Source organism: Papio anubis, chromosome 10 (genome assembly GCF_008728515.1).
Source record: "Papio anubis isolate 15944 chromosome 10, Panubis1.0, whole genome shotgun sequence".
Classification (NCBI taxonomy): Eukaryota; Metazoa; Chordata; class Mammalia; order Primates; family Cercopithecidae; genus Papio; species Papio anubis.
Genome location: NC_044985.1, coordinates 110,780,767 through 110,802,284, shown reverse-complemented (window position 1 = coordinate 110,802,284; position 21,518 = coordinate 110,780,767). Strand labels below are relative to the sequence as shown.

Here is a 21,518-nt window from a genome sequence, read left to right as displayed (position 1 = left end):
AAGGAAGCCTGGGGCGGGCACACGGTATAGGCACGGTAAATGCTAGCAAGTGTCATGGTTGCTTTCACCACCAGCATCATAAACTTTTGTGCAGGGTGCAAAGGAGAGCCTGGGCTGGATGGCAGGAGGGGTGTGGATGGCATTCCTGGGTCTCCTGGGCCTCCCGGACGTAAAGGTGACACAGGAGAAGACGGCTACCCCGGAGGACCAGGTAGAGTTTCAGTCTCTCCTCTTTTCTCTGACACTGTAAATCTTAGAGTTGTATACAAAATCTCTGACCTCTCAAGTGGCTTTCCAGATGAGATCCTATTCAGATCATTTGCGTTAGATGCCGACTCACCAGGTATCAGAGACAGAAGCAATGAGAACAGAGTGGGATGCATCTCCTATGATCGAACTGATGCTAAACCATCATAAAACCTAGACAAGGCCCTGCATCCTATTCAGTATTTTCCCAAAATGCTATGCATCATCATTGAAGTCTTGGCCATTTCTCCGGTTCACTTTCCAAGGTCATGAAGGGACTGTCAGCCTGGTGGCCGTGGGGTCACCCTTGAGAGGCTGTGTTGAAGACCTTAGGGATGATGTGTGTGTTCTCACCCTCTACAAGTGGCCGAATTGCCTGGTTTCCTGAGTTCACATCATCTTATCATATAACTATTAGTACACTGATGTAGGAAACAGGGCTCTTTCTTAAAAAAAAAAAAAAAAAAAGGCGGGGGGGAAGTAGTGTTGGGAAAGGGGAGCTAGGACTCTTCAGAATAGAAGTGTGAAACGATGTACCAGGAGGCTCGTTAGGCACATGGATCCAAAGAGCCCAAGACACAATCCCATCCCCAGAGAGTACCTGGCCAGGGGTGCAAACTCCTGTACCAGGTTAGTAGTGAGTAGAAATGAATGAGGAGGGCTGGGTGGGGTCTGCAGCAGAATGGAGCTTTGGCTAAAAGCTGCAGCTCAGCTCCAGCCAATTATAGTCTACAGAAATGTGGGCCTACACTCTGCTCTTTTCAAGTTCAAAGTATCAACTTGTAAAATCCTTACAGGTCAAAACACATGAGTAGGCCTGATTCAGTCCACAGGCTACCGCTTTGTCATCTCTGGTTGACAGTGTAGATGGGGAGAACCTGCCAGTCTTGCAGAACCAAGGGTAGAACACAAAAACAAAATACCTTTTGGTTTCAGTGTCTAACTTCACCTTTTGCTCTTGGTAATTAGAAACAGCTCCTGGCCTTCTTCAATAGTTCAGCGCCTTAGAGGTGTTGGAGGATACAGACCCTGCTCACGTTCTCTAGAACTGTTGATTTCCCATCTGCCAACAACAATGCTAGAATGAGGCCTTCCTTCCCTTTCCCTCTCTTCTCAAAGAAGAGAGCCACACTTGCAGATGTGGATCCCAAGCCTTTGCCCTTCTCAGAATGGAACTGACAATATGCTGGAACCAGGGAAGAGGTCTGGGAGGTGTAAGAAAGACCGACTTTGGGGAGCACCTGCTCTGCAGTTCAGTCTGGGGAGTCCACACTTGCGGTGTGTCATTACACTGTCCTCGTTGTTTTCTTCCTAGCGTATTTCATAATGTACCTTTTTGTTATGCTTATTGTTTCTTATTTCTCTTCCTCAAGTGTAATGCAAGCTCTAGGAGGGCAGGGATTTTTCTCTGTTTTTTGTCTTTATGCTAATGTAGCCCAGGCACCTAGGAGTTGCTTGGAACAAATACTTGCTGACTGCGTTGTGTGTACCTTGGCTGTGTAGCTGTGCACACTTCAGAAGGCGGGGAGGGGCTGAGTCATGCTCCCCTCTGCTCCCTGAGTGCTTAGCACAGTGCCAGAACAGAGGTGCTTAATGTATTTGTTAAACTGAACCCCCTAACCTGCCTTCGTTTTTTTTTCTTTGTTCCTGCAGGGCCTCCTGGTCCCACTGGGGATCCTGGGCCCAAAGGGTTTGGCGCTGGATACCTCAGTGGCTTCCTCCTGGTTCTCCACAGTCAGACGGACCAGGAGCCCACCTGCCCCCTGGGCATGCCCAGGCTCTGGACTGGGTATAGTCTGTTATACCTGGAAGGGCAAGAGAAAGCTCACAATCAAGACCTTGGTATGGATACAGGATCACCCAGGTTCATTGCCTGAAGAGTAAAATTTGGGATTAATTTTACTGATTCATCAACACCTTAAATGATCACTAATCTTATATGGGATTATTCTCACTTTTTTAAAAAAACACTAGCATGCTCATTCTGAGCTAATCCTTTAAACTTATGATCCTATGAAGTGTCAAAGAAGCTCATTCTGGCTATAATTATTATCTGGCTATAATATTATCTGGCTAATATTATTAGTGTTATAAAAATGATTCTTCCTCAGTAAGTTAAATGTAACTCTGTTATCAAATGTACTTTTTGCTTCCAAATGTAAATTAACCAGAATGTGGTCAGTTCCTGTACTTATGTGTAAAATGGTGCAGCCACAGCACCCTGATGGTTATATTACAGCACTTGCCAGCATCAACTCCCTACCCTACTACAATTTGTTCTTAAATTACAGGAGTTTATTTTGAGGGTCATCTCTTGGTGCTCCTTGTCAGTTTTCTTTTCCTTTCTTTTCTTTTTTGAGATGGAGCCTTGCTCTGTTGCCCAGGCTGGAGTGAGGGCAGTGGCACGATCTTGGCTCACTGCAACCTCCGCCTCCAGGGTTCACGCGATTCTCCTGCCTCAGCCTCCTGAGTAGCTGAGACTACAGGCTTGTGCCACCAGGCCTGGCTAATTTTTGTATTTTTAGTAGAGCTGGGATCTTGCCATGTTGGCCAGGTTGGTCTCAAATACCTGACCTCAGGTGATCTGCCCGCCTTGGCCTCCCATAGTGCTGGGATTACAGGTGTGAGCCACCGCACTCAGCCCTTGTCAATTTTCAATAGTAAATTTGCAAGCTGCAGGGACTGATTTTAAGTCAAAGGCTTAAGTACCTGGCTGCTGGGAAACACTGTCTTTCCAATAAAATCATGGTTAGAATGGAAGGTGCAGGAAGGATATGTTGATGGCGACAGTTGACCGTGAGGTGCTTGCCATTGTGCTCACTAGACAGTGACCCCAGCTGATAATAAGGGTGGTCAAAGAGTGCAAACCTTGGGTGGAAACTACTTATACATCCCCTGCATTTCTCCCTTGGGTTTGGCATGGCCTTTCCCATCACAAGGGGCCAGTTTCTTGGAGCACAGGAGAAAGGAGGAAGTGATGTTCAATATCCTGAATCAGTTTCCTTCTCTCCTCCTCTCCCTCTGCCATCAGTTTCTTTCCTTCCTGGTCTTTGTATCATCAGTCTTGCTTCTCCCCTCTTGGTCTAACCAGAGCACACATCTTAAAACTCTGCAGAACTCTTGGGATAAAGTCCAAACTCCTTAACGAGATTGACAAAGGCCACATCCAATGGTCTGATTTATCACTGGACACCCCTGAGACAAACAGACAATACAGACACCCTCTCCTCACATTCCCTGCACTGAACATGTCTGAGTTCTCTGAGCTCCACGCTCCCCTATCTCCAGCCCCCTCTGACGCTGTATCTCTCTTTTGAGTAGTCACTACCACCATCTCCAAGCCTGGCTAAATCCTTTTCATATTTCAAGTCCTAACTTAAAATCACATATTCCAGTTATCCTTCCTTGAGGTCCCAGAACCCTACACTTCTCATTCTTAGGGCTTGTTGTGCTATATTTTCATTGCTTGTTTGCTCATCCAGTTCCCCGCTAGGCCACGAGCTTCCTGAACACAGAGATGTGCTCGGCGCTCACTTCCAGCACCTGCCCCCCTGCTTGGCTCATGAGTGAGGGATGAGGGGATGAGGGCTGGCCCACAGGACCACGGAGGTGCCAGAAATGGCTTCCCCACCACAGAAGTAGGCTTTGGCGAGGGCCTCCAGATTGCAGAACACGCATCTGCAAAGGCCAGATGGAGGAAGGAAGGGTTTGGGAACACCTACATGGGGTGCTTGGACACCAGCTGTCTCTTCTTCCTCCCCAAGGTCTGGCAGGGTCTTGCCTTCCCGTGTTTAGCACGCTGCCCTTTGCCTACTGCAACATCCACCAGGTGTGCCACTATGCCCAGAGAAACGACAGATCCTACTGGCTGGCCAGCGCTGCACCCCTCCCCATGATGCCACTCTCTGAAGAGGCGATCCGCCCCTACGTCAGCCGCTGTGCGGTATGTGAGGCCCCGGCCCAGGCGGTGGCGGTGCACAGCCAGGACCAGTCCATCCCCCCATGTCCGCAGACCTGGAGGAGCCTCTGGATCGGGTATTCATTCCTGATGGTGAGTCCCGTGCCCTTGAACCCTGGCACATTCACCATTTCCTAACACCTTCTCCCGTCCTTTCTGTCTGGATTGGACAGTAATTCGGAGCACTCTGCACTTAGGACATAAGGTCACAGAGGCTGTTGCAAACCATAGCCTGTTGGGATGCAGGGCCATTATCTTTTAAAAAAACACTGGGATTGATTTTGATCACATGGGTAGAATTTAGAAGATGAATTTGCTTCAGCCATCGGTGAAACTGGAGCCAATTTGTGTGCATACTCACCATGCTGACTACGGTTCCTTTTCAGCAGCTTGTATGTTGTTCTTTATAGAATAATCTAAGGAAAAAATGTTAAGATCAGACCCAAACCTGGGTGTGTCCCTGATTGGGTCTGGGGTTGTCTGTGTGTGTCTGAGCCTTAATTCTCTCTTGTTTTCTGGGTAGCACACAGGAGCTGGGGACCAAGGAGGAGGGCAGGCCCTCATGTCACCGGGTAGCTGCCTGGAAGATTTCAGAGCAGCACCATTCCTTGAATGCCAAGGCCGGCAGGGAACTTGCCACTTTTTTGCAAATGAGTATAGCTTCTGGCTGACAACAGTGAAAGCAGACTTGCAGTTTTCCTCTGCTCCAGCACCAGACACCTTAAAAGAAAGCCAGGCCCAACGCCAGAAAATCAGCCGGTGCCAGGTCTGCGTGAAGTATAGCTAGAGAATGCGAAATTCACCAACACGTGGCCAAGAGAAACTTCCTAGGGGGCTAAGACTTTCTAGACTGTGCTAAGAGACGTCATGGTGCTCATTTTGGACTCTCTTTCAGTAGTTCCTTCTGTTTTGTCGTGGTTATTCCCAGAGTCCTCTGGTTCCTTGACACATTAAGCAAATGCTGCACGGATGGATCTGTTTGGACCTCCCAGTCTAGATGGAACCTAGATACTCTTATTCTACTGAGGATGACCGAAGAACTGGCTTTATTTAAACATATGCTAATTCTCAGAAAGGCAAGTAGATGATAAAGGCCAGATTACAAATTACATTACTGAAAACTTCATTTGTGGGTTAACAGTATCTCAAACAATAGAAGTCAATTACTCTATAATACAGTGGGCTTCTGGATGGATTTTATAGGAAAAAATAAACAGGTCAATGAATGAAACTAGAAAGCAGAGATTTTCAACATTTCAGAATGATTTCCTCTGTAATCTGTTTTTCCATATACTTTAAATAATGGTAAAACCACGACCCAAAGTGATTTTTTTTTAAAGAAGAAAAAAAAAATATCACACTGCCAGCATTAACAGTTCGTTTCAAAGGAGAATGAATCATGATGCCAGAAAGGCCCACAGTCGCCGTATTCCAGAGATGCGACATTAGCATAAACGCACCACAGATGAATATAAAACATTATGTTCTCTTCTGCATTTTTCAGAGAATAGAAATGCCTACTTTGGCAACCCTTTTGAAAAGTAGCAATTATGGAAAAAAATATATTCAATAAGAGATTAGGAGCCTAAAAGCTATTAGTGAATATTAAGGTAGTTATTCACAAAAATTGACTCCCCATTGCAGGGAACTTCCAGACAGACCACTTTTCCCCAGTCGGGGTCCGGCGTGTCACCGGTGCGTGCGTGCTAATGGGACTGGCACTACATGGGGCTTACTCAGGCAGGCACACGCTTCATACAAAGCATCTCACTCTCCTCCCCAGGAGAGCCTGCACAGCTTCCTGCACTCACAACGGACACTTTTCTCCACACACATAATGGCAGCTCACTCGGGGACGTGACAGAGCTATCATTATGCACTTGGGAGAAAATTAAGGGCCGACTTAATTAAACTTAGGTAAGAAGATTCATTTAAGTCAGGGTTACCCCACCAGGAGGACATGGCATTATCTTTAAACGAAACAAAGACGATTTATAATTTGAATTTTATGTTCCCGTGGTTGGCTGTTACAGGAGCATCCCATTTTGCCAATTCTAAAGACATTCTTGTATTTTATATCAGTCTCATACCAAGGTAACGGTTTGACATTTGGCATTAGTATTTTCTATAAAAGTTTAGAATGTGTGTCAATTTATACTGAGTATTTTTTCTGTAAAGCAAAAGATCCGTTTTTCTATTTTGCTAGGAATTTGGTGATCTAATCCTAAATTTAAAAGATTTGTTGGGAAAAAATTTTTAGGAAACTCACCTTCCTCGTCTAAAAGAAAAAGGCATTTTAGAAAAAACTAAAGAAATGTCTCATGAGCACGACACTCATTTCAGTGCTTAGTTTCCATGCACTTAAAAATCTTAATTGAGAAGAAAAACTCAATTAAAATTTTGTTTATAAGAAACGTTTTCCTTGCCAAACTTTGATTTGGAACGAGCTCTTATATGCAGAACAAATTTCAAATGAGTTTTGCTATGGGCTGCCTCCGGGGTGGCAATTTATTGTAAGAGTATTTTCTGGTAAAAAGAAAAATGTGTATTTTAAGATGAAATATTTTCTTGATGTAGCAGAATATTTCCTAGTTCATTTGGCCCATTTAATATTTTTTAAACTATGCTCTGGCATGTTGAATATTTTTGTGCACCTAAAACTTGAACCAATTTCAATCTTATTTGTACTTACCTTTCTCCTTCCAAAAAAGCTGTATCTATTACCAAAAGTCAACTCTCCTAAAAGTTCAACTTGTTCATCTTGAACTTGGCCTGAGAACATTTTCTGGGAAGAGGTAAGGGTGACAAATGAAACATGAGAAATGTATCTTGCTTGTTTAATTATTTTAAACACTTTAATGTTGGTATTAGAATATTATCTTCATAAGTTAATAAATAAGTTAAAAAAAAAAACCCACACAAACACAGCCTAAATTATGTAGACAGTTTACTCCAAGTGAGCTTGGGAAGGTATCAGACTGTTCAAAATGTTAGTATTACAAGAGCTGTCTCTAAATGCAGCATTAACGCTGCCCTCTAATTTTGCAAAAGAATTTTAAAGGATCAAAAGGGCAGAAAAATAGGAAAAATAACTTATTGGAATAGAAGATCCTATTATCTTAAACTATTATTTTCTTCATCTGGTTATATATCAATGTGCCTTCAATTACTCTTTCTCTGTGGAGGTGATGAACAAAGCTTTCAAGTTGTTCTCCTAACCCATTATTGGAGATGATCCTTATCAAACCCTCCTCTCCCTGTCTCCCCACCAACCTTGTAGACTGGAACGTGTCTAGATTGTCCTAATGGGAACTGTTCTGTGCCTGTGCTGGAAATCTGGGATGCTTACTTCTGGGTTCTGATTCTCAGTGAGTGGAGCCCATTCATCCAGGCAGGTTTCCATGCTATGCGTGGCCCTTTCGTTCTGCTCTCACACTCCCCACATTGAAAGCTGAGTCATGGCTACTTTGAATGGCTACCTCCTCTTTAGCCCCATGCCTGTCTCACACAGCCTTTGTCTTCCACCTCCACCCTTTCAGTAGGCGTCTCCCACCTGGTGCTTTAGTTTCAAATCCCAGTTGCCATCTAAGATCCACCCAAACTTGATTTTGTCACCCTCTGGATTAGAGTCCTTCTATGACTCCACTGCCCACGAAGTCCAAATGACTTCCTATAGGGCGAAAGGTCCAGTGGGGACTGTTCGAGGGTTCCCTCTAGGAGTATTTCCTGTCACGATGAACTGTGTGCAGCTCTGCAGATGCTCCCAGCACCTCTTCGACTTTGCTCCTGCTTCACCAGTGATGTCCTCCCTGGGATCAGTTTACCCTGTGTGGGAGGTGAATTCCCTGGGGGAAATTTGGGCTCCCTTCTGCTGCTCTTGTGCAGTGCACGTGGCTGTCCTCATTTTCTCCGTTGCCCATTGCTTCTTTAGCATCTCAGTGAACTTCCTTCATTCCATTGCCAAAATGCAAGCCCCTTGAGGGCAGGGACCATGCTTGACTCGTTCTGATATGCCCAATGCCTAGCACAGAGTTGAACACACTGCTGCCAATTCTTTTTTTCAATGACAATTCCATAAACTCATTAGGCATTAGGTGTTCAGCTCTGCATATAAGGCCTTCATCAGCAAGATGGTTACAAGTATAAACCATTTCCTACTTCAGAATATTTTAAATGTTCAACTTATCTGTATACGCACATTCTCTTGTTACGATTATTGCCAGAAAGCCAATTGATAAGCTTTCAATGGACTTATCACACTCCTCCAAAAACAGATTTTTGTTTTTTCTATAAACGGAAATTTCAGACACGAGATTTGAGAGATTTGAGAAGACCCCACAGTAAAATGTGACATGACTTACCTTATGCTGTAATTTGTATTTCCTCAGGATTTAAGAGCTTCCTAGCATAAAATCTTTGCTAAACGTCTGTATACATGTTATTGGTGCTCCGAAAAATAGTCAGTGGAATGGTGTACTACAATTGGGCTTTATCATCTTATTCTGAACCTCGTGTAGATTATGGTAAAGCAAACCATTCAGTGTGTTCCAGGAAATTATATTAGATCTGTGTTTCTATCAGTTCACTGGAATAATCTGGTAATTGTTACTTTTACTTGGTATGGCTGCAAGAATAGTGGAAAGAGGGAGGACTTGAGAGTTGGTCGAACCCGGGTTTGAAATCTGGCTTAGTCATTTTTCAGCTGTTATCCTGGGTGAGTTTTGCCAACTTTCTTAGCTTCATTTCCCTCATTAATGTTAACAGCTACTCTTGCATTGAAAATTAAGTTAGATTACCTGTCCAGCATACCCATCATCATACACTCAATGAAGGTCACATTTTGTATTTAAAATAAACTAATATGAAAAATATTTGTTTTTATTTTACACAGAATTATGATTCTCACAGGGTATATAAATTACTGATTAGATTTATATGTGGCCAATTCTTAATGTCATTGGGAATGCTCTTTCATTTCAATCCTCAAAGTTACTGTAGCACAGAAAATATCACAATTTCCTGCAGGGATATTATCAGTAAGTCCTGCAGGGAACAAACAATTGACATTAAAAATCAGTACTCTGCAATTGTCACTGTTATTATCTGCTAGAAACTCTGCATAATGCATTTTAAACCACCAAGGCTGGCTGCCACATCCATGTGAAATGCTTGAATTTTATGGTGCTTAAATATTTAATGATTCAAGGGAAAAATGTGAAATGTGTCTAATAAATTGCATCCCTTTCTCTAACCTCTGGTTGTAAAGTTAAAGACTTTTAGCATGTAACTTTTGCAAGATGCCTGGTCTACCATTGGCACTTAAATCTTTGTTGTATTACGATTTATAACATGGTTCATTATATATAAAATTCTGTGATGACTTCCAAAAACAACTGTGTTTTATCTGGTGCATTTATTTTCTTTCAAGCCAATGTGGGTTTACTTTTTTTTGTTTTTGTTTTCTAGCTTACATTGTAATGTGGCTCACACTTGTGGAAGTGTGAACTGCAGAAGGGAAGAGTGTAGGCTGGAAAGGATGGGATTCGGAGGCTCTTGGAAACACTGTTCTATGCACAGTGATGGGGCGCAGAAGAGGAATGAAAGCAGGTCTCATGGGGAAGGTCTGTATCAACCCCAGGGGAGTTGCTTGGGCAGTGGCCAGTGGGCATGGGGCTTACACCCTCTTGGCCTCAGCTGTCTCATTAGCTGAGTGAGAATAAGACCACCTGCTTCACAGCACTGTTCGGGGGATTCAAGGTGTGAAAGTCAACTACAAAGAGATTTATGAAACCAAAGACATTGTTAGTTTTAACCACAGTGACTTGAAGTCAGGAGTTAGGTATTGATTACATTTCCCTTTACAGCCAGACATGGGGATAGGTGGAATGCAGATATTCAATAACTGTTTTGTGGACTTTTTTTTTTTTTTTTTAAGAGACATGATCTTGCTGTATTGCCCAGGCTGAGTGCAGTGGTACAATCATGGCTCACTGGAGCCTTGACCTCACAGGCTCGAGTGATCCTCCTGCCTCAGCCTCCCCAGTAGCTGGGCTACAAGCATGTGCTACTGTGGCTAATTTTTAATTTTTATAGAAGCAGGGTCCTGCTCTGTTGCCCAGGCTAGTCTCAAACTCTTGGCTTCAAATCATCCTCCTGCCTCAGCCTGCCAAAACATTGGGATTACAGGCATGAGCTGCTGCACCCAGCCTTGGACTTACTTTTAAGTAGGAAGGAACTTCATTGGTATTTGGGTCAACCTTTTACCTGATAAGAGAAATAAGGATACTCAACTAACATTTCCTGACCATCTACTATGTGACAGACGCAGTACTGGCTCTGCTATATATGCTTCCTGTCAACCCTACAGCTGTCCTATTTTGCAGACAAGGAAACTGAGCTTTAGAGAGAATAAGTAACTTCTTTAAGGTCATACAGTCACCATCCAGTAGAATCCAAACCCTTGTCTGTCTGTTCTTAAAGATAATGCTTTTATCCTTTCTTCCATTACCTCCCAGCGGCTTTCCCTATTTGTGAATTGGTTAGAAAATAGAGGGTCTCACATAGAGGTGTCCTGGATTGCTCCTGTCACTGCAAAGCCCCTTGTTTTATGGGTTCTAAGGTAGCCCATCCAGCTCAGCTTGGAGACTCTCTCAAGCTGTTCTAGAGGGAAGGGGTGAGGAACCCATGAGGACAGAGCTCTTTTGAGGGATCCCAGAGGCCTATATCTCAGGGTCAACTGAAAACCAGCCATGTCTCCTGTATTAGTCCATTTTCATGCTGCTGATAAAGACATACCCAAGACTGGGCAATTTACAAAAGAAAGAGGTTTATTGGACTTACAGTTCCACGGGCCTAGGGAGGCCTCACAATCATGGCAGAAGGTGAAAGGCACGTCTCACATGGCGGCTGACAAGAGAAGAGAGCTTGTGCAGGGAAACTCCCCTTTTCAAAACCATCAGATCTCGTGTGACATATTCACTATCAATCACCAGAACAGCATGGGAAAGACTTGCCCCCATGATTCCATGACCTCCTACCGAGTCCCTCCCATGACATGTGGGAATTCAAGATGAGATTTGGGTGGGGACACAGCCAAACCATATCACCTCTGGAGCCCCTAGAAACGCAAGGTCAGTCATTTAGGGCAACTGTTCTGAGCTGGAGAAAGGAGGATCTGAAGGCCCTTACTTGATGCTCAGTCTCTGCAGCACCAGCCAGCTTAGTCATTTTTGTTCTCCCATTTGCCAGCAAGGCAATTCCTTCATACATTATTTCTAGGGGGTAGCTTGTATTCTCAGTGATTACATACTTAGTGGTTACAATTTTATCAGCCAAAGATGAAATTCTCAACCTGTAATCATTATTATGTTGATAAAAGTAGGGAAAATTGTATAATGAGGAGTAAAATGTTCTTCTGGTCCCCAAGCAGTCAGTCCGCTTTACATGCAACAAATGGTGTTAAATGCACTTGTGTGCACTGAAATTTGAGAAGTACTTTGGTGCCTATAAACCACAGGGGACTTGTTAAAATGTAGATTCTGATCATTTGGTCTGTGGAGCAGGAGTCTGAATTTGTAGAAGCTCCCAGGTGCTGTGGGCCCTGGCTGCACACCCTGAAGAGCAGAGAGGTTGGCCTTGTGCTCCTCTATAACGAGAGTCTGAAGACCTTGTTCAATTGTGTTAATAATTATCTGATACTAAGGATATGCAAGATAGATTTAAATTGTTGAGGGAGAGGATCTTGTAAAGTGACAGTATCTCAAGGTCAGAGGCAGGCAATAACTTGCAAGAATCTCAAATATCATGAATCTCTTAAGTTACAAACTTTCGTTTGATTTTCGTTTTTAGAATTTCCATCCAGGCACTAAACAAGTTACCTAAGGGGGAAATAGAGTGAGAGAAATAAACAGTAATTTCACAACTTCCTGGCAGAAACCCTCACTGGAGGTGGCTGAGCAGTGTTTTTCAAAACACTTAGAGAAGGGATCCAGTTTCGCATCCAGAGAGCTACATAGCAGAAGTGTTTTTTCTAGGGTTTTGCTTGTGTGTGTCTCTTTAAGCAACATGATACCATTGATTTTATGACACTCCTCTCTTCCTAAGCAGCAATATGTATTATGATCAAATTTAATTATTTCTATATTAGCAACATTTTAGTTTTTCTAAAGTATAAATCATATATCTAAATCTGCCAATTCATCTGTCATCTGAGCAAGATGTCAAGATCATTCTCTCTCTGCCCCTAAATACCGCAGAAGAAAAATGTTAGCACAGACACATCCAACGCAGACCTGTAAAAAGCACATGGCCAGATTTAGTACTAGTCACAGGGACTCCTTGGTGACACTTCTTTGTTGTGTGGGAATCTTGGGCTTTGGGTACCAGGTCACAGCATTTGATGCAGTGGGACATGTCTTCAGAATGACAAAAGCCCCAAAGTCTCTATCTCTACCAGCAAATGCTTTCCATCATTCTTTCCTTGATGTGATTCAAAGGAAAAAAAAAAAATACCTACAATACTATCAATAAGCAGCAGGCACTAGTGTCCATGTGCACCGCTGGTGACGGTATAAACGAGCTTCTCTTTCAATCCACAAATATTTATCGGTTCTGACATTCCAGACAAAGCACTTCTCAAGGCACTGTGAGGAGAAAGAAACAGATGGTTCCTGCCCTCATGAAGCTTACAATATAAAGATAAAAGACATTCTCTCATTGCAGCATAACCAGCACTTCCAAGTGGTATGTGGAAACTGTGTTGATGTGGTTGTGTCTGTTATAGGATTCAGATGGAGGCTGGATGAGGAGGATCTGGATGGACCAAGAGAAAGGAAAGAGCTGTTCCATGTAAAAGTACAGCACAGAATGTCACAAGATCAGGAACACTCACAGCCTGAGTGTTACCAGCCTCTGTGATGAGACTAGTTACCAGCCTCTGTGATGGATAAATGGGGCTGAGGTCCAAAGGTTGGTTGGAGCCCACTGTTGAGGCTAATGACTTTGACCTTTATCCTTTGGCAGCAGAGAGCCAATGAAAGGTATTTGAGATACTGAGTGGTGTCATGAAAGTGAATTTTAGAAGACTAAGCTGGAGTTATGTGGAATTGAGTGAGGAGGTATTATAAGTATTGAACAGAGCAAATAATTGAGATATTGAGACGCTAAGCTGAGCATCTGTGATTCTAAAATACAATACTAGCATCCATGAAAAAAAAAAAAAAGAGAGAAAGAGAAGAAACTTAGGGAATGACTGCAATGATTCATGGGAAGGGAAAGGAAGTGTGTGTGTGTATATATATATATATATATATGTATATATATTTTTTTCCCCCCCGACTAATTGACTACTATTCTTTACTGAATACTGAATCTCTCAAGAAAAACTAAGACTGGGAACAAGGAGGCCAGGTCTGCCAGCTTCCCCATTCTTGCTCTGCCTTGCAGTGCAATTTGCAGGGTAGGGGGAGGTGGTTCTTCTCATCCCTTTAGCTTGCTTACTCCCCAGGCAGCAGGACATGTGCCAAATAGGTAGACAGGTTCTAGTTCTACTCAAACTAGTTATTTACTGCAGCAGGCAATTTAAAAGGATGGAGGAGGTCTGAACAATTATGTACAACTTTGGAATCACAGGCAATACATTCAGAGTCATTAAAAGGAAGCAATTTTAACTATTCCCTCCTCTTCAGAACCAGGTAAAGATTCTGCATTAAGAGGTCTCTTAAGTTGACTGACCACACCAAACTGTGGGAACCAGGGGCATAACAATCAGGGTACTATTATTAAATAAACCAAATTAAAAAATTAGCTCCAAGTGCTTATTCCCTACTAGAGATAATTAGTCTAATACACTTGCTCACTTGCTTTTGTCTTTCTCAATCCAATTCCAGTTCGTTGGCGTAACTTTAGGGATTCCTTATTGTAGAGGAAAATAAAATAAAATGGACATTCCAAACAATAAGCACTTGTTACAGGCAAGTCTATTAACTAAAATAATTATAATAATTTCCAGAACATCTTTATTATTGTGCTAAAATAACTGGTTTACATTTATAACTAAAATGACCTTTCTCACATCACTAAGATGTTCCACTCCACCAACAGCCATGCGTATCACAATTTTACCACCTAAAATCTAATCCTATGTCTTTGTATCTGACAAGTCAAACAGAGCAAGGAAGTACTACTAGTGGACTCAAGTGATATAAAAAGATAAAAAATAAAATACTCCCATATACAGTGATTGGACTCTTAATACAACTGAAAAAATACTTTGGTGAAACACTGACATTTAATGAGCCTTTGGGGTTGGAAAGGGGAGATAGGGAGTGAGTGGAAAGATAACTAAGACTCAGGTCTCATTACAGAGTCATTCACAATCCATGTTCCCAGGTAGAAGGCACACCTTTGTGTAGCTGTGCACAGATAATAATAGGGGCAAGATATAAGTGTTATAGCAGAATTACCAAATGCTATAAAAGTGACACGCAAGAAAGAAGTTACTTCTACTTGGGGCAACGGGGTCAAACTTACAGAATTTTGGAGAGAGAAGTAACATTTAGCTTGAATATTTTAATTTTAACACATTTAAAGCTTCTAGACTCACAGGTACAATTTATATTAACACACACACGTAAACACATCTTCCAAGACAGTAATATAAAATTATAAAAATGAAGAAAGCAAAATCCCATGGACTCCACTCCCAAAGACGACCCCTGCTAACATCTGGGTGTATTTCTTTCCACATGTTTGCTTTATGCATATGGAAGGCATATCTTTTATGTGCATAATCAGAAAACTATATAAATTGTAGATCAAAAAAGGAAGAGCTTTTCCTACTTCTCTATTTTAAAATATCTCTGTGACAGTAAGACATCAGTGATCTTCTGACTTTTGTCCTTTTATTCATGGAACACAAGCACCAGGAAATGCCTTAAATGACTCAGACAGACAATCTGTGGATTGTAACGTTGCGGGGCCCAAGGGCGTGTTTTGGACATTTGGCTAGGACAAGTGGCTGGTACAATGGCCAATTAAGAGGCACTTTTATGAGGAAAAACATACTTTCTGCAAGATAGATCTCTAGTGACCAATCCACCAAATGCCTTTGCTCTACTCTGTATGTTGCATCTGCTGTTACTTTGCTGGTTTGTTAAATGATGTCCTATCTTCTGGGCACACAAGCTGCCACTGGGAAGTGGCTGGGAACCTACACTGCTGGTGTCACTGATACTAACGGTGTGTGTAGGAGTCTTCCCCACCTTAGGTCTTTCTTACACTTCTTCAATGAGACTTTCTATAAAGGCAGAGCAATACCAAAGCAAAGCAAAAGCCCTGCAAACACCAGCCAGATGCAGGGGCCCGAGGTGCCGAGGTGCCGAGGTGCCGGGGTTGGGGAGAGTAGGACAACATTCGGCCGAGGCAGCCACATCCTGTTCCTGGACAGCCGCAGTGGCAATGCGCCAGGAGGACGCGGGGATGGCTCCACACCCGCTGCCAAGTCAAACATGGGGCTCTCCAGGCAGAATGAGGGACTAATCTTCCTGACTGGTGAAAGTAAAACCTCCTGGTGAAGGTCACAGTCTGCAAAAGCAGACCAAAGCAGAGGCATTGCTGAGTCAGCAGTGAGAGGAGGGAGTGTGGAAACTGGTCCCTTCGTGGAGGAAGTGACCTGTTTATGAGCAAGAACAAGGCCAGGAGAAGGCCCACTCCCAGCAAGCTGTGAGTTGACTCATAGGGGCCATGGGAGGACTGTCCCAGGCGATGTGAGCAGTCTGGAGCAATACCGGTGTACACTGCTTTTGTTTAAAATGAATTAAAATGAATTAGGGGCTTCAGGAATGAGCCAAATGGGCAATAATTACACGAATAGACCATGTCTTCCCAAGACGCCACCTCACTGGTTATCGAATCTGTGAAGCCGCTGTCTCCTCATCTCTTCTTCTGGTGAGAGACGAAACCCGTAGGGTGGTGGGCTATTTCTGGTATTTCCTGTAGCGAGAAAGCCAAAGGAAAAATCAATCGTTCCGACATTACAAGGCGTGTGTACCCTAGGATTCCAAGGGAACAAAATGATAGCTTGGGTGTCATCTTTATTTTAACACAAAACAGAAATATAACAAAGATTTTTCAACTTCAGCTGTCAGTACTAAATTTCAACATCAAGTAAATATTTTTAGAGTGGTTCAGCCATGAACCTGATTTGACTCATTTTGAGGCTTCTTGATAATCTTCCCACTTGTATTTTTCCTTCCACCGTGCTCCATAATTTGCATCATTCAGGCTTACATAGTGTCTCAAGGGCTTATTGTCTTTTTTTTATATACCCATATATAATTTGTTGCCACCTTTACTAACTTCCCCCACCAACTAGGCTGGTTTGGCTTCTTCTGATCAGCCTTTGGGTGTTCTTTTTCTTCCCTCTAACATGCTGCCTCCTGCACCAATGTGGCTAATCAGAATCATGCGTGATTGAAACACACAACCACTGGAGCAGAGTTACCATACTGATCAATATCTGGGCACGCAAACAAAAACGCAGGCATCATATTTCAAGATCATATGAAGGACTGTGGAAATCGTTACTGAAAAGAGTTTCTCAGGGATGCAAACTTACCAAAAACACAGTTCGTAATGATACAAGAATTTCAATCACTATATAAGAAAACATTCTCCCAGGCATCATGAGTAGTAATAAGGGGAGAAAAATACATAGTCCTTGATCTCAAGGAACCAGCAACCTAAAGCTAATGAAAGAGCTTCAATATTCCCCATGAGGCAACCGGGAAGATGCATCACTGATAGATACGGGTAAGAAGAGGTTTACTTCTAAGCATGGGGACTGAAAAGGCTGTACCTTTTCACTACTATAGCTCTGCTGACCCTGGTAATTTGCCCTGAAAGGCTCTCTCCCATCACCTACATCAACCAGAAGTCTTACTCTCTCTTGTAATGCTAGGCCACCCCCGATGGAACCAACAGAATAATTCTCCCAATTCAAACTCTTCAGCTTTCAGCACCTTCCGTTTGGTTGTCTTCTTTCAATCCACATCCTGCCAGATGTGTAGGCATTTCTGGACCACTCTTCTCTCTCCTACCAGGATCATAAGCTCTAAAATGGTGGGGGATCCCTCTGACACGCCTCCCTCTCCCCAGCGTCTGGGACAGTTCTGAACACACAGTAGCTATTCAATAAGTGTATGGACTTGACTCAACAGCACCTGCTTACGACTTCCAATGCAGCCCAGTGAGGTTCTGAAACAACTCATTTGGGACCAAATGTTCTGGCAGCACTGGCCTGGCTGGGAAGGGAGGGTGGGCAAAGCACAGTTAAGCCAGGAGGGAAAGCAAGTGAACAAACAGTCGATCCCTCTTGCTTATTGCCCAAGAGTGGCACCTTTTCAAAGATGTGTCCATTTATGTATAAGCTGACATGGCAACAAACCATAGTGAAAAGATGTTAGAGAAAGCAGTGGGAAATGGAGTCTGTCTTTTCAATCCACAGCTGAAGTTTCCGTTGTCAAAGAGAAATTCAAAAAAGTAGTCAAAGCCAACCCCTTTTTTATATTTTTGCTTCTCTACTGATGAAGATCCCAATGCTTCCCCAGAACTGACTCTCCTTTCCTGTTGAGAGCATGGGAGAATTATACCTCCCCAACCCCTTGTCCCCTACCTGACTAGAACACCCCAAAATAAACAGGGGAGGCCTAACCCCCACACTCACTCCTGCTGGATAAATCCCTACTTCAAGGCATTTTGATACAGTGAAAAATAGACCAATTTGTTAACTTTCATTAAAGATGATACTCAAACATATTATAGGCTTATAACACTTTTACCATAAAGATTTTATGAATACTGTAAGATTAAAAGTTAAAAACCTGGATACCGTTTTTGCCATATGTATTTGTAAAGGAATCTCTCTTTGTTCAAAATGGTAAATGCTTTGAAATTACAAATTCATGAATCAAATCACCATTAGTTGATTGCTTAAAACTATTTTATATGATGAGCTCCAAATTCTCCTTTTCCTTTAACAGTTGTTTTTAAAAAGACTGGTCTTAATTGCACTTGTGAGTGCAGGCCAGGACTTGACACCTCATTCCAGATGGACTGGGAACTCTTAGAACTAGCCGCAGGCAGAGTCAGAAGCAAGCTCGACGTGGCACCCTGACTCCGGGCCACAGGGCAGAAACCCATGGAGGCTGAAAGACTGCTCAGACTCCCAGAGGGCAACACAGAGTCCTCTGGTGTTTTCTTTAGCGTTTCTTCAAAAGAAAAAGCGTGCGGATTAATAATTTCCATGAAGGGAACTGCATGGAGGAATTAGAAGAGGCAGACTGGGAAGGTGCCCGAGGTCCAGCTCTCAAAAGGAGCAGCCAGCACACACAGCCTTGGACCCATTTGCAGGGCATTCGAGGAGAACCAGGGCTGAGCCAACCAAAGAAATGCCACATGCTGAAGCAGAAAACTCATGTCAGGAGAAGAACAATCATCACACTCTTCTTTATAAAGCCCTTTCAAGGTGCCCTTTTCCACTTAGCTTTTACTCCCAATAGAATCATGTCAGTTTTGCAGATGAGGAAACAGAGGCTCAGAAGGTGTTAGGGACACATCTGAGGTCACTAAGCTAGCATGAAGAACAGCAAACCTTCTGAGTCTCTTCCCACTTTCCCATGTGGCCACCAGTTCTCACACCAAAAGTGTTCAGGGTTGCACCTCTCACCATCCCCGCTCTTCCTGCCCAAACCCAGTGTCCCTTTTCTTCACGGATATGGACATGTGGGAAGCTCACTGCTATTTGAAAACAGAAAAAGAAGGTCCAGTCTAAGTTCTCAATTCTGTGGGACTCTGCTGATATCAAAGACGTGAATCTAAAGTTCCCATGTGGGTCTCCTTAAATTCCACTGGCTGCTAGCACGGTTTGGCTTTCTAGGAGAACCAAGAAGGCATTGGGTATAACAATACAACAACCCAAACCACAATAAAGCCCAATTTGTAATCATGCCAGCTCTTAAGGTATTTTAAATCCTTCCAACTCAGTGTTTTTGATATAAAAGCCATCTTACTCTCTGAAGAATGGCTGAATTGCTTTGTTTCCAGCTCTGAAAACTACACTGTTCTGAATATGAGTTGATCTGGGGGGAACGTTTTTAAGCATAAAAACTTATTTCGAAGACAATCATAAAGTTGATGTCAGCCACTAGTCTACACCGACTACTGTGGGTGTGCTTTGAGTTGGAGCCACACTCGGCACAAGACTACCTGGCTGTCCACTCAGTCTCAGGTATGCTCTGTCTTCTACTTCCCCACCATTGCATTTATGTGTCAAACTATTTCTATAGTTTCCACTTGTGTCATATGATCTATTACCTGTCTTCTTAACCTCCAGCATTCTCTGCAGGCTTTCTCGAAGGGTCTTACCTTTGTGTTTCTGATATGTACAAGCCTCCTTGGGGTGGTAGAAGGAGGCATCCCCATGAGTGTAAAGGAAAAAGTGTTAGTAGGGAATTAGGAGACAGTTTCCCAGCTCTGCCTGGGAATCGTGGAGACACCCTTCACAAGGTGCTTCGTTTCAGCAGTCTCCAGGTGAATCCTATGCTTCATTTCAACAGTCTCCAGTTGAATCCTATGCTTCATTTCAGCAGTCTCCAGTTGAATCCTATGCTTCATTTCAGCAGTCTCCAGTTTGACATCCTATGACTTCATTTCAGCAGCTCCTCCAGTTGAATCCTATGCTACACATCCTTGAGCAAGTAGGTAACCCTCTTGCTCTTGGTCTTAGTTTCCTTGTCTATAAAATGGGAATACTGAGTAGTTCCTTTGTTTGGCTGTTGAAGGATTGGAAGAGATAATGCACATAAAATGATTAGCTGGGTGCCACATGACAGTAAATGCCGGCTGAACATTGGATGGTATGATTGTTCATCTCTAACATCATCAAGAATCATGTGCTAAATGTCTATTTGTTCCTATCATTAACTCTGTATAAGAGATATACAAAATGGGCTGGGTGTGGTGGCTCATGCTTCTAATCCCAGCACTTTGGGAGGCCGAGGTGGGCGGTTCACAAGGTCAGGAGATTGAGACCATCCTGGCCAACATGGTGAAACCCCGACACTACTAAAAATACAAAAATTAGCTGGGTGTGGTGGCACGGGCCTGTAATCCCAGCTACTTGGGAGGCTGGGGCAGGTGAATGGCTTGAACCCGGGAGGCAGAGATTGCAGTGAGCCCAGATCTTGCCACTGCACTCCAGCCAGGCAGCAGAGAGAGACTCTGTCTTTAAAAAAAAAAAAAAGATATACAAAATGACAAAACCTGTGACTTCTTAAAATACAGAGCTCAATTCTGTTTGCAAACCCTTTGGCAGTGCTTTGTACAGTGTTGAGTTGCTAGGTACTAAATATCTGTCTTCTAAGAAATAGATATAAAAAGGTAATTAATGACTTTCATTAAGTAGCACACTTTAGTCACATGAAAGAGCCTTTGGGTGACTGACAGAGCTGGAGTGTCCAGCCAAGATCTTCTTTTCTCTGCTTAGTTAAATCATACATTGGACATTTACAGGCCTGCGTGAAACGGCCCTGCTCCAAAGAACTTGGTATAGAATATGGGTATTTATGAGCCTTGCCTCCGTGTTCTTGTCAATGGAGGTCAGCCCTCAATTTTACTCAAAGCAGCAGTGAACATGCTTCAAAGAACCTCAGGAACACTGCTCGTGTTAAGATGATTTACCTCAATTACAGCACCAGTAGTAAGATCACAAAATTTATTGATTTGTGGTTCTTGATGAAAAAATGTTCAGTCCTCTACCCTTATGTAAAATGCAATAGCCTCTGCATTTTACATCTAAGGGAAGAGAAGCAATTTTGTCCAGATAAGAATTGCTAAAAGGAGCACCATGAGTTGATGGCCATTTTCCCTACTGTTTGCCATCCGTGTAAATCTAGACGTTTAATTTGCTGGTATTCATAGATCCTGCCCATGATCTGATGAACACACTATGCCATGCAGTGAAATTATACTGAAGTCGCAGGATAGCATAATATCTCTCCCTTAAATTAGGGAGCTAAAGAGGCAATCACTTTTTTTCTAAACCAGGAAACCTCTAAATAAATCACCAGTGTTCTCTGGGATTTCTATTGTCAGATGAGGGCAGCAGCATGGGACCCATGTTCTCTCTTTCAAGAATGTTACTTTATTAGCATTCCATGAGCTGCAAAGCTTCCAAAATGCCTCCTGAAAGGATGGTTGTTAAGTCATTTACCGTCAAAGACCAAAAAGGCCTGGAAGGAACCCCAGGTCTAACAAT

At 43.0% G+C, this 21,518-nt stretch overlaps 2 protein-coding genes across 3 annotated transcripts in view; one reads left to right on the top strand and one right to left on the bottom strand.

Annotated features, from left to right (window-relative positions):
* Positions 1-9,594, top strand: part of COL4A4 (collagen type IV alpha 4 chain) — a 160,015-nt gene extending 150,421 nt beyond the window's left edge. Inside the window, exons 45-48 of the mRNA XM_031651712.1 lie at positions 95-211; positions 1,900-2,088; positions 4,011-4,297; positions 4,728-9,594. Of these exons, the coding sequence (XP_031507572.1) occupies positions 95-211; positions 1,900-2,088; positions 4,011-4,297; positions 4,728-4,991 (857 nt within the window). The 3' untranslated portion in view covers positions 4,992-9,594. The remainder of the gene's footprint in view (positions 1-94; positions 212-1,899; positions 2,089-4,010; positions 4,298-4,727) is intronic.
* A 4,879-nt stretch (positions 9,595-14,473) lies between these two features.
* The window catches only part of RHBDD1 (rhomboid domain containing 1), a 165,278-nt gene continuing 158,233 nt past the window's right edge, over positions 14,474-21,518 (bottom strand). Inside the window, exon 7 of one of the 2 annotated variants that reach the window (XM_017947032.2) lies at positions 14,474-16,195. In XM_017947032.2, coding sequence (XP_017802521.1) covers positions 16,101-16,195 — 95 coding nt within the window. In that variant the 3' untranslated portion in view covers positions 14,474-16,100. The remainder of the gene's footprint in view (positions 16,196-21,518) is intronic. The other variant, XM_017947033.2, reaches the window with a different exon arrangement.